The sequence below is a fragment of the Camelina sativa genome, chromosome 10 (genome assembly GCF_030686135.1).
Source record: "Camelina sativa cultivar CO46 ecotype springtype chromosome 10, ASM3068613v1".
NCBI lineage: Eukaryota > Viridiplantae > Streptophyta > Magnoliopsida > Brassicales > Brassicaceae > Camelina > Camelina sativa.
Window position 1 is genome coordinate 1,017,050 of NC_141889.1, and position 16,915 is coordinate 1,033,964.

The 16,915-nt window shown below is 31.3% G+C and overlaps 2 protein-coding genes across 3 annotated transcripts; one reads left to right on the plus strand and one right to left on the minus strand.

Moving 5' to 3' along the window:
• Positions 1-375: 375 nt before the first annotated feature.
• LOC104716340 (putative xyloglucan endotransglucosylase/hydrolase protein 7) lies at positions 376-2,258 on the plus strand. The gene is made up of 4 exons (XM_010433727.2): positions 376-715; positions 826-926; positions 1,023-1,219; positions 1,634-2,258. The coding sequence occupies exons 1-4, from the start codon at positions 523-525 to the stop codon at positions 2,022-2,024; spliced, it is 882 nt and encodes a 293-aa protein (XP_010432029.1). The 5' UTR covers positions 376-522; the 3' UTR covers positions 2,025-2,258.
• Positions 2,259-8,557: 6,299 nt separating this feature from the next.
• LOC104716341 (homeobox-leucine zipper protein HAT22) lies at positions 8,558-10,352 on the minus strand. 2 transcript variants are annotated; one of them, XM_087469784.1, is made up of 4 exons: positions 9,525-10,329; positions 9,352-9,431; positions 9,086-9,258; positions 8,558-9,031 (listed from the first exon to the last, which is right to left on the minus strand). In XM_087469784.1, exons 1-4 carry the CDS (start codon positions 9,972-9,974, stop codon positions 8,940-8,942), a joined length of 795 nt encoding a protein of 264 aa, XP_087325910.1. In that variant the 5' UTR covers positions 9,975-10,329; the 3' UTR covers positions 8,558-8,939. The 2 variants fall into 2 exon arrangements, with proteins under 2 accessions (XP_087325910.1, XP_010432030.1); XM_010433728.3 differs by having other exon boundaries at positions 8,558-9,258; positions 9,525-10,352.
• Positions 10,353-16,915: the final 6,563 nt, after the last annotated feature.

Below are 16,915 nucleotides of genomic sequence, written 5' to 3' on the forward strand. Positions count from 1 at the left end.
GCCGAATTAGATCGCACCGCTCCTCTCAGTTGTACGCTCGTATTGGGTAATTCCTCTGCCTCAATCATTGATGAGCCAAGAAATAATATCACCAACTTTTATCACAATAAATTGGAATGTTTTTTTTCTTTTCTTTTCTTTCGTAGTTATTGCTGCTTATTGTAAATTCTTCTTTGATAATAATGTGATTAGTTATTACCAAACAGTGTGCAAGAACTAAATTAAATTCTAGAAAAAAAAAAGAGAGAGTGAAATAACAGTATAATTCGGGAAAGAGAACAAGACATACTCAGTGAATTTAAAACATAATAATAACAACAATAATAGAAAAGTGGTAGGTCCATAAATATTGAGACGATCGATCAGTGATTAGCTGTACTGAAAAGCTGAGCTCTAAATGAGACCTTCCTCAATAATTGTACATAAACATATGCCTGCATGCGTCTCTATGCCTACATATAAATATGACTTCGATCTTTCTAATTTCAAAACAAACTCATCATCTTAAGTTACATAGCAACAATGGTGGAGTCCCTCTCCTCTTCAAGATATGTTTTTTTTATGATAAGCATATGCTTATTTGCAGCATTGTACCAGCCGGTTTTGAGTAGACCGGCTAAATTTGAGGATGACTTTAGGATTACATGGTCCGATGCTCATATCACCCAAATCGATGGAGGAAGAGCTATCCAGCTCAAATTGGACCCTAGCTCAGGTTCTTACATATATATGCAATAATAGTTAATTATATTGGAAGTTTGGAACATAATATAGATTTTCCCTTTCAATTTTTTTTTAAACAATTTTTGTTCAACATTGGTTTAGGATGTGGATTCGCTTCCAAGAAGCAATACTTGTTCGGCCACGTGAGCATGAAAATCAAACTTCTCCCGGGTGATTCGGCCGGAACTGTCGCTGCCTTCTATGTAACCATATAGATATAGTATTTCTCATGTTTGTTCCATTTTAAGAGTTTTGGTTATAACATAACACACTTAATATGTATATGATCAAATGTGCAGATGAATTCCGATACGGATTCTGTAAGAGACGAGCTGGATTTCGAGTTTCTAGGAAACCGAAGTGGGCAACCTTACACCGTGCAAACCAATGTCTTTGCTCATGGTAAAGGCGATAGAGAGCAAAGAGTTAACCTTTGGTTCGACCCTTCTCGTGATTTCCACGAATACGCCATTTCATGGAACCACCTCCGTATTGTGTAAGTCACATTATTATGTATATACAAATACATCTACGACCAAATTCTGTTAACTTTATCTAATTATTAAAGGGAATGTAACATAGTAACTAATTAACCAATAATTTTGTTGTAGAAGATTCGTTTTAACTTATTCTTATCTTTTCATATTTTCACGAAAGACATGATTGGTTTAATATTTTGTCGGCCCGTGGACCATGAAATAAGAGAATGAAAGAGACAGCATATTTGTTTTGGAGGAGGCATTCATCATTTGAACATATGAAGGTCCCATATTTTTAGAATTCATTAGCCATAACTTATAAGTAAAAAACAAAACAAATTATCAAAGATATGCATGGTTCTCTTTGTTGCAATAAAATATGCAAAAGTAATATACATTTTCTAATCGTCCAATAAATGTGGGGTGTGTAGGTTCTACGTAGACAAGGTGCCCATTAGGGTTTATAAGAACAACGAGGCAAGGAAAGTGCCATACCCGAGATTCCAACCAATGAGTATATATTCCACGTTGTGGGAAGCTGATGATTGGGCGACACGCGGAGGAATAGAGAAAATCAATTGGTCGGGAGCACCATTTTATGCTTACTACAAAGATTTTGATATAGAAGGATGTCCGGTTCCGGGACCAGCGAATTGTCCTGCTAATCCGATGAACTGGTGGGAAGGCAGTGCATACCACACGTTGAGCCCGGCGGAAGCTCGAGGATATAGATGGGTTCGAGTGAACCATATGGTCTATGATTATTGTACTGATAAGTCTCGCTTTCATGTTCCTCCCCCAGAATGCTCGGCTGGGATATGATCCAAATTCAACACACATTTAAAAAGCAAGAACAAGACCAAGTGGTTCCACAATCGATCTGATCGCCATCAAGTGTTCTTATGTATCTATATTTTTGAATTTTACTTTGTTTCCATCATGTCTTATATTCCATTGGTTTATTATCGTGTGGACACCAAGTTTGTTTGTTGGAGTATTATGTTTTTTTTTTTTTTGGTTCGGTTCGCAAATCGCAACAATTCAGTTTAAAGAAAACACGCAATATGACAGATAAGAAAAACAAACCAGTATTATACTAGTACCGTGATCGATACTGGTCTAGATTCGATTACGTTCAATTTCATTAATTAATTTTTTGTTAATAAGTGTTATTTTTTCCTCTATAACACAAAACTTTCTAACGACTGTCCCGAATTCAAGTTGATTATGTTTCGCCTGAAAAAAAAAAAGAACTTTCTAACGGTCTTCTTGTTCTTGATGGGGTTTCTGGACACCTTCTAGAAAGTAGTATCGTTTTAATGGGCCTGGTCTTCCCGTCTTCTCTTAACAATACTGTATTGGGCCTTGAGGCAATAATATGCTTTATTTATACTCGTTACATATCAGATCAATTTAAGTTAAAACATGCCAAAGCCAGTCGAACTAGGTTAGATCCGTCACACCTGTTAATAAAATACGTATTTTTTAAATTTTTATTTTTGTAGTTAACCGTAGTCTGAAATTGTAAAACCAGATCTAAATTTTGAAAAGTTATGAGCAAATATATGATAGTCCGTAAAGTTTCAAACAAGTCTAATTAGTCTTTTTGTTGATATTGATGGCAGGGATAAGCAAAGCCAATGATGCAGATGGCAAAAGATGATGAGTGTGATGATGGTAACTAAAGGTTTTATGATCAGGGTGAGGTCCAGCACGGGATTCATGAGTGGCTACAAAACAGCGTTTTATTTGATTAAAAGGTTAAGTAACGGAAGGGACAAATCAGCAAATATGATTTAAAAAAAAAAAGATTACAGGGGTCCATTAGAGATAATTGGAATGGTCCAAATTTGTAACTTTCTGGGAACGAATTGATGAGTGATGATGACTAATCCAAATGCTTTTTCTTTTCTTTTATATACAACTTGAAACTTCCACATTGACCTGTTGTTTGGCTGTTTCTACCTTTTATTATATACGTTTATACCCAAAAAAATAGTATTTTCTTTAGTAAATAGCGATAAGGAAATGAAAAGTGATGAACTGATGATGTATTTTGATGTAACACAAACTACTATATTGCAACAGCTCATTACTGTATTTAAAGTCGAGACAAATTTAAATTTGTGAAAACATTGTCCTTCACCGTCTTTCTTACTTTCTTTTACAAAAAGTTTTTTTTTTTTTTTTGCTTTTCTTATTTTCTAAATATTATCTATCTCAAATAAAAAAACAAATATCTAGAGCCATGCATCCTAAGATAATCCTCCGAATATATTGTTTATAATAATTTTACCCTCATCACCAAAAGCTACTAAACAAAACAATTATATGCAAAATTAAACGTGATATGAAATATATTTTATCTTCACTATCATCGTCATGTTTGTAAAACTATAATAAATAATATATTATATTAAAACTTTCGTGATAAAGAATTCTAAACTACTCTTAAAATTTTGAAATTCTTATATATGTGACTATAATAATTCTTTGAAAACAGATGTGAGGGTTGTTAGGTTGAGTATTATTTTCTCACTTGGGAAAATTGACTTGCATTTGACAGAAGTGGAAAGTAAAATTGAACAAAATAAAAGCAATTTAGAGGGTTCTTATACTTTAAAAAATCACATTTAATGTAAAAAAAATGTTATCCTCAGTCCTTATAACATCGTCATCAACTACATCTAATATCATGCATGATAGCAAACAAAAAAGAAAGAACAAACAAAACTTCTGATATAACTTCCTGATACAGATCAACAACACCGATAATCCATTTCGTTATCAATTATTGAGATTTTGTGGTATACATCAAAAGCTTTTGTTTCGGAAAAGGATTTTTAGATATTTTAATTATATGTAGCTGTTTTGTACTTCAAGTTTCGTTAGTTAAAATTTAGACGTATCTTCTATAACTATGTAAGTATACATGTGAAAAGACAGTATTCTGTTCTATGATGAAGATGTGATTATTTAGAGGAACATCCACATGTGTCTTGACTCAAAAGGAGAATGTTCCACGTGTCAATTAGATTATTACTAAAGGAAAAAATTGCTTTGACCATGACTACAAAGAGCAATGTGATGCGACGCAAAATGTAACTCATGAGACCCGCGTGTTATTTGGAGATTTTGTCACATGAAACGATCATCTAAATTATCTATTAAAAATCCATCTTTGATATGTAAGTTTGTATATACTTGACGTTGGAATTTTTTTGTGAACCTATTAAAAAAAAATTGTTTAATATTTGAACTTTTGATCTTACTAATGACTCAAAAGGATTTTTTTGAAAATAAATTATGTCCAACAATTGTCTTTGATATGTTAGATATATTTCTTGTATACCAAAAATTAATGTATATCTTTAAAAAAGAAAACAACAAAAAGCTACAGAACGTGTATATAAACAAAAAGTCCGGAGGAAGGGAAGCAAAATCACATGGTTCTCCATATTATATGCATCAATCAATTACTAGAAAGGGTTCAAAGTTCTTTAATATGGTACATGACAAGTGAAGAAAAATGGGCATACACTACCATTTATATATTGCTTTTCGTAACTAAAGATATTACTATATGTTCCGAAAGGCTATGAGCCGCATCTAGTAAATCCTGCTACGTTCCATTTATTCAGCAGTCCCATTTTCTACCTCTATTATTGAAAATTTTAGACCCATTTCGTGGACATTATCACTACATCACATAATATATCAAGACGCTCGTAGACAAGTTCCTCTATCTTTTTCTTTTTTTTTGGTTAAAAAAGTTCCTCTATCTATGTTAGTAGATTTTTTTTTTTTTTTTTTTTCATGCACATCTATGTTGATAGATTAACCCGATAATATATGGTCTGTTTTACATAGTTATAACTTATAACACACTTTTTTCCTCGTTAGTACAACAGACGAAAAAACATTCTTGGATCACGATATAATTAATTACAGATAAATTCATATATTGGGAATAATATAATCAGCGGGTGCGAAATGGAGTATATATAGATTAGTATGTGTTATGTTACATATTTGGGATAAATACCTTTTTGATATTGTATATGTTCTTTATAACATACTAAATAATTATATAAAAAAAACATGAATACACCTAGCACAAAACTCCAAAAATAATTTACCAACCGTCGCGTGACTATCTCAGATGACTAAATGACGAAGGCCGAAAAAAAGTAGTGTATGCTCCAACAAATAAAAATCATGATTTAGATTATTTCCTTAATTGCACCTTGAAAAAATGATAGTACTCTAGTTGTTTGTATGATAGTATTTTAGAGTTAATTTTCGATCGGGAAATAAAATGAGAGCTAATTAAAATATATTCAAGGTTATCTACCAATCTTTTATTAGTAACACGCACAAAGGTGTGTGTCTCAAGATGTGTTGAGCAACCGATGATGGATAGTTAAAAGCTTATGCCTCTTATTAACCTAATTTTTTTAATTGGCTAATATATTTATGGAATACAGAAATATAAATTTTCTTGCACTCAAATGATATGTGAATATCACTAAGCAGTTCTGGACCGATTTAAAAAACTATATGTACAATTGCAGAAGGCCACCACTTGTTACATATACTACTAGGTTGTAGACTAAAGCCAAATTAAGTAATTGATACAGACTCTACAGTAAATTACAAAAGCAATGCGGTGTGTATACTAGTATTATATTGATATTGATAAGATAACGCGTATAAAGATTAGCTATGAGCTTATGACACGAGAGTTGTTATGTTAATTTGCTTTTGTTTTTAATATCAAATTTTTTAGGAACCGAATTAACACATTCGAGAAATAAAAAAATTGTTTTTGGAGTGTTCTACCAAATTCATGGTTAGTGATTAAAAAAATAGCCCTGTATTTTAAAATGAAAAGTCGGGAACAAGAATTCGACAGACCGACAATTTAACCAGCAACTGACACATGTCTTTCGCTGTTCTTAATACACTAATTATGTTCGTGCACACGTAAAGCAAATCTATCAATCATTAAAAGAAACAACCTCACATAATTAGTCACATACATGATTAAATAATCAATAATGATATGGAATCGTACTAATCTTACTAGTATACACCAATATTTATAAATAATGTATACAAATTATTTTTCTAATCGATTGCCGCCGATTTAGTACGCCTCATCAGAATCTTGCCTGCCTAATATAAAATCTTCTGTTCTCGCTTGAAGGATCGATTATTATTTTGTCAAAATGACCACGTATATATATTTTCACAAGTGAACATTAAATATTTTATGTTATTCGTCAAATGCTTCTACTAGTAAAATAATATTATTTACTTGATCCAATTATGATATCTACTCGTCATTATGCATGTAAATTGTAGACGAAAACATATAAGTACACATGCGGTATAAGTAAAAAACACACTACACTACTGGGGTAAGCTTATATTTGGATCATAAACTGTAGTAATCAATTTTTTAAGAAAAAAAAGATAAAAAAATTATCAAAGGAAAAAAAAAAAAAAGGAATGATCCGTAAAATAAGAATTGAGTTTACGAGAAAGTCACCGATTTCCCCGGAAAGTCATCTCATCATTAACTGGTCCACCACCATAATTTCAGGGTCACCGATCTTATGATTTTTCTTGTGGACTCTCTCGTCATCTCACCCGTCCCCCCATCATCACGCATGCATTACATTCTTCATACGATAATTTTCACTATTTTTATTTTATTTTCCTCAAACAAACACTCTTTTTTCTTTCTCAAATACTCCACTATTTAGTTTAGATGAAAACATGCATACATATTTACTTGTGGAGATCAATCTCAACGCCATATCTTGGAGACTTCGACGTCCTTTAACTCACAACCTAGAAAAATTCAATGATTCTATTAAATGTCAGTCACGATCAATATCAGCTTCTATTTAAATGTACTATACATACGAGAATTAATTAATTGAAACTTAAAACGGTCCGAGTAAAAATAACATCATTCAAAATTAAATTGTACAGTACTCAATATGTTGTGCATGTACGTGTTGAAATTGCAAGATTCATGAATAGGTTAAATTATGTGTATGTGTGTGTTCGTGAAGCACGTAATTTACTTTATGAATATTTCTAGTTGTCATTTTCATAAATATGTTAATAAATACGTCTCGTTGTACTGAATATACGTGTATAGTAAATATAGATATAACATGAAGAGTCATACTAATTAATTAAAATCCCATTAGTATATCTCTACAACATGGTCGCGAGGAGAAAAATCACGTGAAGCATGTCCCACCTTACCCCTTAAAGATAGAGAGCATCTCACTGGTCACTGCTTCAAATCTTCACGAACATTTATTTATTTATTACATTTTTTTTTATTACATTTTATAATTCCACAAAACGTATCTACATTAAATACAGTTCTTTTCTTTGCGATGAAGCTTTGTAATTCGATGATGATATATTTGTTGTTTTATCGTTGGTATTTTATGGATGATATCTGACTACATATGTGAACACGTTTTTGCATTATGTGTATTGGCTCATCTAATTTGTCTTTGTTATATAGTATAGTTTAAGATTTTTATAAATTAAATTATATTTTTTGGATGAAATTGAAATGGTTTAAGGAGATGTATCAATACACGTGAGCAAACCTCTTAGCCCCACACCCTTTATCTCTCTCACTTAAAATCATTCACACCCATCAAATGATTTTTCAGTTTTTTTTCCACCTTTAAACACAAAAACAAAATAATAAATAATATATTTATCTAGAGCCAAATAATAAATGTGATTTTGTTTTTGTTTATTTCAAAATCGATTTAATATGAAATCGATCGTTTGGCTTTACCGGATGATCCCTTTTACCTTCTTTAAGTTTTGAGATTCTCTCCAACTATCTAGTTATACTTATAAGTGTTTTCTATATTGGTGGGAAATATATTTCAGTCAATTATATTTCCATTTTTGGGTTCGACGGTTGAAAACAAAACCAAGTTGGCACCAGTGTCTCATTTAGATGAACGATTAGTAAAGAATATTGGAGATTTTTAGCTAATCAAAGTGCAGAAACTCTGAAACTATAAAGTTTTAGTGGATACTTTTACAAATCTATACACGAATCGTCCTGTTAGTAGAATCACTATCCGTAGGAACATTTAAAAAATCAATAAAATAAGGAAGCAGTGTTTAGTTGGTTACGTCGTTTTTAGTGTGAATTGAAATTAGAAACCATATTGAATTATTATTAATATCTTTTTTTCCCTGAAAATGACCCATATTGATTATTTGACGATAGAAAATTTATAAATCAATACTACTATTATAGTCGCATAAATGAACAATCATTTGTTAAGGAGACGTAATTCATTGCAAAGTTGTACGAAACTTATATATTTATGTTTTTTACAAGCAAAATTACACAACCATAATACATATTTTCAGGAAAAGAAAACAAAAGAAGATGGATTAGTAAGTCCCTAGTCCTAATATCTTCTTCTATTTCCGCTACAAAATAAACTTATAATTACAAACTATTTTTTTCTTCATCAACCTGCCAACAACAATCCCACCGAAAAATAAAGTGGAATCGTTGAAGAGTCTTATATATAAAGACTATACCCCATTTTCCCCCAATTTCAACGTAATATTTTTCCCTGGGATTTTTACTTTCTAACTAATTCCTAATTTGATTTAAGAAAAAAAAAAAAAAAGAAACCCCCCAAAAAAAAATTAATTAATAAGTAACTAACAAGCTGCAGAAGGATTAGTGAAAGGGTTATAGAAACGAGGCTTTGTGACGATGGAGAAAGCTCCTTTCGCCGTTTCTCCATCAACCGCTGCCGTACCTCCGCCGGCTCCTCCAGTACCTCCACCACCGCCAAGTCTCTCACAAGAAGGGCACATCGTCAAAGTTGCCGCCGGCATATGCATGTAAAACGGCTGAGCCAGTTTTAAAGCCTTAAGATCTTGAAGCTCCTTTTGAAGCCTTCTATTTTCATCCGTCAGAGTCTCACAACATTTCTTCAAAAACTCACAATCCACTTCTGTTTGCTTCAGTTTTGTCCTGTCCAAATTTATTCAAAACAAAATTAATTAAGAACCAAAAAAGAAAGAAAAAGATATATGATATTATAAAATTTAATAAATTAAATTTTACCTAGCTCTCCTGTTTTGAAACCATACTTCAACTTGTCTAGGCCTTAGATTTAGCTGTCTCGCAAGGGTTTGTTTTTGCTTCTGTAAATTTCATAGAAAATTAAATAAGCATATGATTAACGTAAATAAGAAGAGATTAATTAAGGAAATAATAAACTAGTAATAATATCTTACGGGATTAAGGGTGCTATGAAGTTTGAAGCTATCTTCAAGAAGAGCAGATTGTTGTTTAGTGAGTCTAAGCTTTTTACGAGCACTAACACCTTCTTCATCTTCATGATCATCACTCACTCTCGAACTCACTACTCTCTCCGTCGTCTCCTCCGCCTCTTCTTCGCCGTCGCCACCGGAGATTTCTCTTTCTCTCTTTACCCTTCCGCTCGAGAAAGATGAGATTCCGCTGTGAGAAGAAGTCTGCCGGCAAATCTGGTCTCCGGCGCCCGCAACGGTTTTGGTCTTGTAACTCTCACCGGATAGGCTTAGAGTCAACGACGGATCGAGCCTGATGAAACGGTGGTCCACGGTGGCGGAAGCTTTCTTGATGGCATGATTGTAATTACTAGACGCTGGTGAGAGGCTTAAACCAAGAACAAGACCTGTGTTGCATGAATCATCAAAACCCATTTGAAGATAAATGAATTTGATCTTCTTCGTATTTTTCCTTCTTATTAATCAAATCTTTAAGATCTTGAGAAGTATTACTATGAAGAGAAAACAAAAATTATATATCTTTCTTAAGAATTTATTTTGGTGAAGTTTGGAAGATTATGGGACGAAATGAAACCAAGAGCCTTCTTCTTAAGAAGGAGAAGAGAGGCATTTAAAAAAAAAAATTATTTTATTTTTTTGATGGGTGGGTGGCTAATAATTAGAATTAATCAAAGGATTGGATTTATTTCGCTTATATTTTTTTCAATATAATTTTTGGAAAAAAAAAATGTGGGAAATTATGAAAAAAAAAAAAGAATGTGGGGAAATTATGATGGCACAAATTCTCTCTCCTTTTAATTTTCTCACTTACAAAGGTTGACCAAATGAGCACCCCACTTGCAACTATTCTTCCCACTTCAATCTTTTTTCAATAATATCTAATTATCTATTTTTATTAAATTTGTTCCCTCTTAGAATATACTTGTTTTGTCACATTATTTGATTGATGTGGTTTAAAAATTATATTGGTTTCTTTAAACCAAAAAAAAAAAATCAAAGGTAGCAAAACCCGGTTAATCTTTATATAATTTACCGGAAAAATGCAATACTAATATATTATAATTAAAATAAATGTAATATAAATATAAAAAAATTGAGTCTCTCCAAAACTTTTGATTTGTCGGTGGCCAGTTACTTGACTCTTACATCCGGATTGATATTTTTCATTTTCCTCATAAACGTTTTTAAAAAAAATACCATTAATACATTGGTTTAAGTATTTGTTGCAATTACAACAACAGCAACAAAAAGTTACAATTACAGCACATGATGAAACGATTCTATATCCTCCCATGCCCACCTTCAAAGTTGATATGTTCTCTGATAAATATTTTGTAAAATTATTCACTCGATCAAGTGCAGATATTCTTGTAATATACCCCGAAACATAATTAATTGAACTGAACTGAAGACTTCCATAAAAATAACCAGTTTTAGTTAATAATCAAATTATACCTTTTTAAGAGGTATATTTTAATTTTTAATTTTGCTCTATTCCAACATAGTGTCATTATAGTTAAGAGACAGAGGAGAAGAAAAAAAAGTAAGACAGTACTAGTAATTAGAGAAGTGATTAAGAGGGGACTTTAAATAAGAGACCACATGAATTGTCTCCCACTCCATGCTTTGCTTGAGGAAGGCAGATATGGGTAACATGTCAGCTTGCCTACCAATCTTCAACCTCCTCCTCACACTACACATTGGTTTTTTTTTTTTTTTTAAATAATCTCTTCTAACTTCTTTTTATATTCTGCATTCTTGTATATATTATTATTTGGGTTATGGATTGTGATCTCCACTTTCTTGTTTTAGGTTCAGTTCTCTTGATCTGGCCAGATTGTGTTGGGACTTATTCATTCAATGATTTCTAACTATTTTCTTTGCACCGCGCGTTTATTAATAATATGTTTTTATTAATTAACATATAAGTAGAAAATGCATAAGTATGAGATAACTTGTGAACAGACAAAAATGTCATGGACTAAAAAATTCACGCGATCGCATAAAAATTTTACACGATAATATCGTCTCTATTTTTACATATTGTGATGGTATGAAAATAGAAACGGGTGGAACAATAAGATTGATAATCATTCATGCCGGTGGTGGCATATGATTCGTCAAACAGAAATAATAAAGATTGTTGAGGGACTTAACTAGAAAGATCGACGTGGAACGTTTTATTGGCTTTGGCACTTTCCAACAAAGTTAGGTTACCCATATTGTACAAATTATTATAAGCGTGGCTGCGAAGGAGAAGTGGACAAAGTCACAATTTGGTTAAAATCGCTTTTACTACACAGTTAGTTTGGTTTACTTTGGTCGGTGTAGATTAATATCCGAATAATCCGACAATTTGCAAGATCAAGCTAGAATCGTCAAGGCATCAGAAGTTAGAACTGCAATTTCATGAAGTATAATTTTTGCTGGTGTCTTTTGACTAAAAAGATTGCAATCGCCAATTACAAAAAAATCTTTCTGACTTTATTTAAAGGGTCAATTTTGTCGTATGGAACAAAAATAATTGAAACTTTAGAACATATATAGTTCTGAGAATGTGTGGCGAAGATACAGATATGTGATTCCAATTTACGATTACTTTTAACCATCTAACAAACTGCAAACTTTGAAAATAATTTGGAATATTATATACATAATTATATATTTGGTCCCCGACGGCAAGACCAGTCTCCTAAGGGGAAAGGTGTGGCAAACTCATGAACACGACGAGACGACACATGTAATTTATAATTTCATGTAGTATAATTTAATAGTTGCATAGTCCTAGTGTTGTATTTAAGACTCGAGCGTCAACACTGGAAAAATCATGACTCATGATTAAATCAAGTTATTTTCAATAAAGACCCGATATCTAGCTAGACTATTAAAACTCAAAGCACGAACGAGAAGACAAAAAATAGTAATTGTATATATTGATCTGATAATTTAAATAATCAGTCAATTAGGCGATCTTCCAGTAACAAGAGACGTCATGATAATTTTTTGGTTTTGTGTTATTTATTGTTATGGAATTTAAAATATTATCACAATTTATAGTTTTCTGGAGCGTGTGTTCCATGACGCGTAATCATATCAAAATAATCACATTACATGACAAAAAGATAGACCGTGGAAAAAGGTCAGATTCAAAGAGAAGATTTTACTAGATTTTTTTCTGAATAATTATCTTAGTATGAAAGATAACGATGATGAATAATATAAGCTTGGTGTGATTACCATAATAGTTACTGAAACATGTGGTACGTAGCAGCATATTTTGTTTTTATAAATAAAAAAGGTGGTAGTACAAGTACAGTAATATACTACCAAACTTTTGTAGATACCAGTTTTTATTTTTATTTTTTTCTTGTAAAGAATATGTCGGCATTTTAAGTCCTTAATAACACGGTTTTTAAAAAATAATGACAGTAATATAGATAAACATTGACTTCTGAAAAGGGTGGGGGAAATTAAAACCAATAAAAAGTGCGTGAAAAAGAGAGGGGGAGAATAAAGACAAAAGGTAAAAAAAAAAAAAAAAAGATGTCCATATTATAAAAATAAAGTATTTGAACATAAAAAAATAATGTAAAACAACGGTGTGACCCCAATTCGTAATACCTTTTGGGATGGTTTAGATGATTGGAAGACGATTAAAAAATTAGGTTTAGACGACTAATCCATCGATAGAAAACAAAACAACCTCATCCACAACCAAAATACATATTGATAAATAAAAAAAAAGTCGTATAATTGGTGCGGTGAAGAACAAAAGTAGTTTTAAGAAAATTGGAATATAGATTAGATGGTAGGAAAAAAAGATTAGGGGAAGAATTTTTTTTTAAAAAAAAGGAAAAAGTGGTGGTTCTCATGTCATCAACACTTAGGCACCATCCATCCATCATGCGATCATCTCTCTCACACACACAGACTTATCCACACACGACACAAGAAAGAAACCAATTATACGAAACTTGCAAAACAGTATCATTGTCTGTTAGGTCCGACACGTGTCAGTTCCAGACATGTAGGTCCCCCCAATGATTTGGTATGATAAGAGTATCTAATTCCGATTCAGCCCCCACATTATTACGTTACGCGCAGCCGTACATTTATCTTTATTTATCGGGTTGATCCGGTTTATTATTTTATTTTTTTGTCTTTCTATCCTTTTTAACTAATTTAATATTTGTATATTAAGAAAATGTCAACTAATGTGTTAGTTTGGGTTTTGTTCAGTTAGGTTGATTTCGTTCTGATTTTGTAGAACCATGGAAATTAAGTCGATGAGCTTAGATTTAAGGATTCACATATTTTTAAAAATTATGTGACATAGAAGATAGTACATGATACCATCAGAGTAATGATTTGTTAAATATTCATAAGAATATATATATATATATATATTCATAAGAATTGTTGACTAAATAAACATTTTTTTTTTGTTAAACTAAATAAACATTGATCAGATGTAATCATGTAAACCAAACAATCTTTTTTTGAAAAGTAATAAAATATATACCACTGAATAGTTTTTATAAAAACTTGCATACTTTCCATATTTTCAGTAAAATGAAATATGAAAACTGAGAAATGACTTATAAATATATAAAAATGAATACAACTATATGGTATAAACGTATTATTTCGTTAAAAAGCGTGGGAAACATGTCCTAAACTTCTGACTTGCTTAAACATATCGAAAAGCTAGTGGGAAGTTTTATCCCAAGAAAAAAAAAGGGAGAAGTTTTAATAAAAAGGAAAATTATTTTATATTTTTGGAAAATAATAATTATGTATAGTAAAAGAGGGACTAAGTTGGATGAATGATAGAAGAATTGTCTGATCCTTTTTTGTCATATCTCCGGCTCTACGGCCAACCAGACATGTTGCTTTTCATGTCTTTTATTTTGTTCCTTTTCTTTTTTGTTTTTTTTTTCCTTTATCATTATATATAAACTATGCATAAGTCAAATCATGGATGATGATTCTTTATTTGTTATAATCCCATTTCAAATTTCCACTCAATTTCGGGTAATAATAATGGACACACACAAAAAGAGCCTGTCTGTTAAGGTTTTTAACAAAGCCACCAATATTGACGGTCTAGTTTTAATCTAAGTTGATCAGAATATATACTTGAGAATTATATGCCGAAATTATTTGAATTAGGGATGGATTTTTCTTTTTTTTCTATAATGATTTTTGTAGAATGTCAAAAAGAATATTATATTATTATCATACAAACAGGTTAAGAAGATTATCATCGATCGAACGAAATTGATTCTAACTGTATATCATGTCATAAGCGTGTGCTAATTAATTAAAGGCTATATCATATTCATACTATATTCGTGTTATTATATCATAGTTTGCACGCTTAATGAACTTTATAAACCATACAACTACTCTTTTCTTAATTAGTTTAATTTTTATTTCTGATTAAAATAAAGCATCTAAAACAGATTATTCTTGCCTTTTTCTGAGGAATTGAATTATCAAACTATTCGCAGGTTCGAAACTAAAAAGCACGTAACGAATATTACCCGATAATGTAAACGGGCTCGAATAATTGAACCATATTGGGAAAAAGAAAGGGCATTTGATTATTTAAATGACTAATCACATTAATTCATGGGATAAAGAACACTGCATGATTAATAGGAATATATAAGTAAATATTCTTCCAATCACATCGAGATCTTGACTTTGTAAAGACACGAATCATTGAGCCTTTGACAACAAAAGTCTACTCTTACGAATATTTACACACACACATATATATATATATGTATGTACACCTAAACATACGAAACTACTTAAGCATGCCTAATGTGCAAGGAAATGTGACCAGAATACAAAACTCCTTACATACGTTTTTTAAGACTCCGACATTTTTTTTAGGTTTTACATGAATTATATGTATTCAGCGAAACTTCAGCTAAGAAAATTTCCAAAATTTCATACGTTTCTCTCACAAAATGATGACAATAATATTATTACATACATAAAACATCACAATGATTGCACATAACAATGATTCATTGTCTTTTCTCTTACCTAATGGGGTATCCTACATTACGCTGATTCGAAAGAAAGAAAGAAAGAAAGAAAAAAACTAATATTCTACACTTCTAAAAGTTTGTTCGAAATCAATTATTGAATTAAGCGTATAAGATTTTGAAATTGTTGGGGGTTCAAAATACACACATACATACATTTAGGGAAAAGAGTGAGTCACGTTAGTGGATTAGTGACTATGGGGACTAAGACTTGTAAACGCAAGCCATGATGCAATCTTTGTATACCAAACAAATACGTATATATATAGTGTGCGTGTGGTTGTGAGAAAAGAAAGTTAAGAAAAGGCAAGGAAAGAGAAACGATGACCTTTCTTTTCGCTATCGAGTCGGCCAAATAAAGTCGGTGTGTCTCTTCGTGTCTTCGTCCTTGTAATAGTCTATTATCATCATTGTGAGGTCTTACCATTTTAGTTAGGTATCACAATTTTTGTTCGTCAAGTCTTACATAGGTCCCCTCATATATATGATTAAACAACTCTTTTTTTTCTTTTTTTTTTTTTTTTTTTTTTTTTTTTTTTTTTTTTTTTTTTTTTTTTTGGTAGGGATCGGATATGATCAGAATCGGAAAAATCCCAGCTTAAATGAAATTAATTAATAGAAAATGTCCTTAAGAGTTAAAAGATCATGTTGTTTAGGAAAATCGCATGAACTTTAGAAAATTCCTTAAAGGCTTTTGCAACAACTACCGTATAAACTCGATCATGTTGTTTAGGAAATATTATATTTACTGCGGCTTTTATGCGTTGGTGTTCTTAGGCATTCTTTCCGTTTAACCAAAACAATAGTCAAAAACTTGTTCAACATTACATCGATTGTTAATTTATACACATTATCACTTATACCAAACTTATTTTTCTACTTGATGTGTATATTATGCTGTTTTGCAAAAAAGAAAGGAACGAATAGAAGGAGAATGAAAGCCGAAAGAGCATTCTTATTATTAATTATAAAAAAGAGAGATAAAGGGTGGTCAAGGCCGACATTGACAACAAAAAAAAAGTCAACAAAAACACAAGACCACCACTCTAAACTCAAACATAAAAACTCAAAACGAGGTTGCTATATAATTATGATAAAATTATATATAGCTAAACCTTTAAACCTCCAAAATAAGAAATAAACAAATATTGCATAGATATAGATTATAGCTTCCAAATAATAAGATTTGGTTATGCGGCGGATAGGGCCGGCCCAGTGAAATTTGTGGCCCAATACAAAACAATTACTTTTTAATGGATTTTATAGATAAAAAAAATAAAACTGAAACTAATT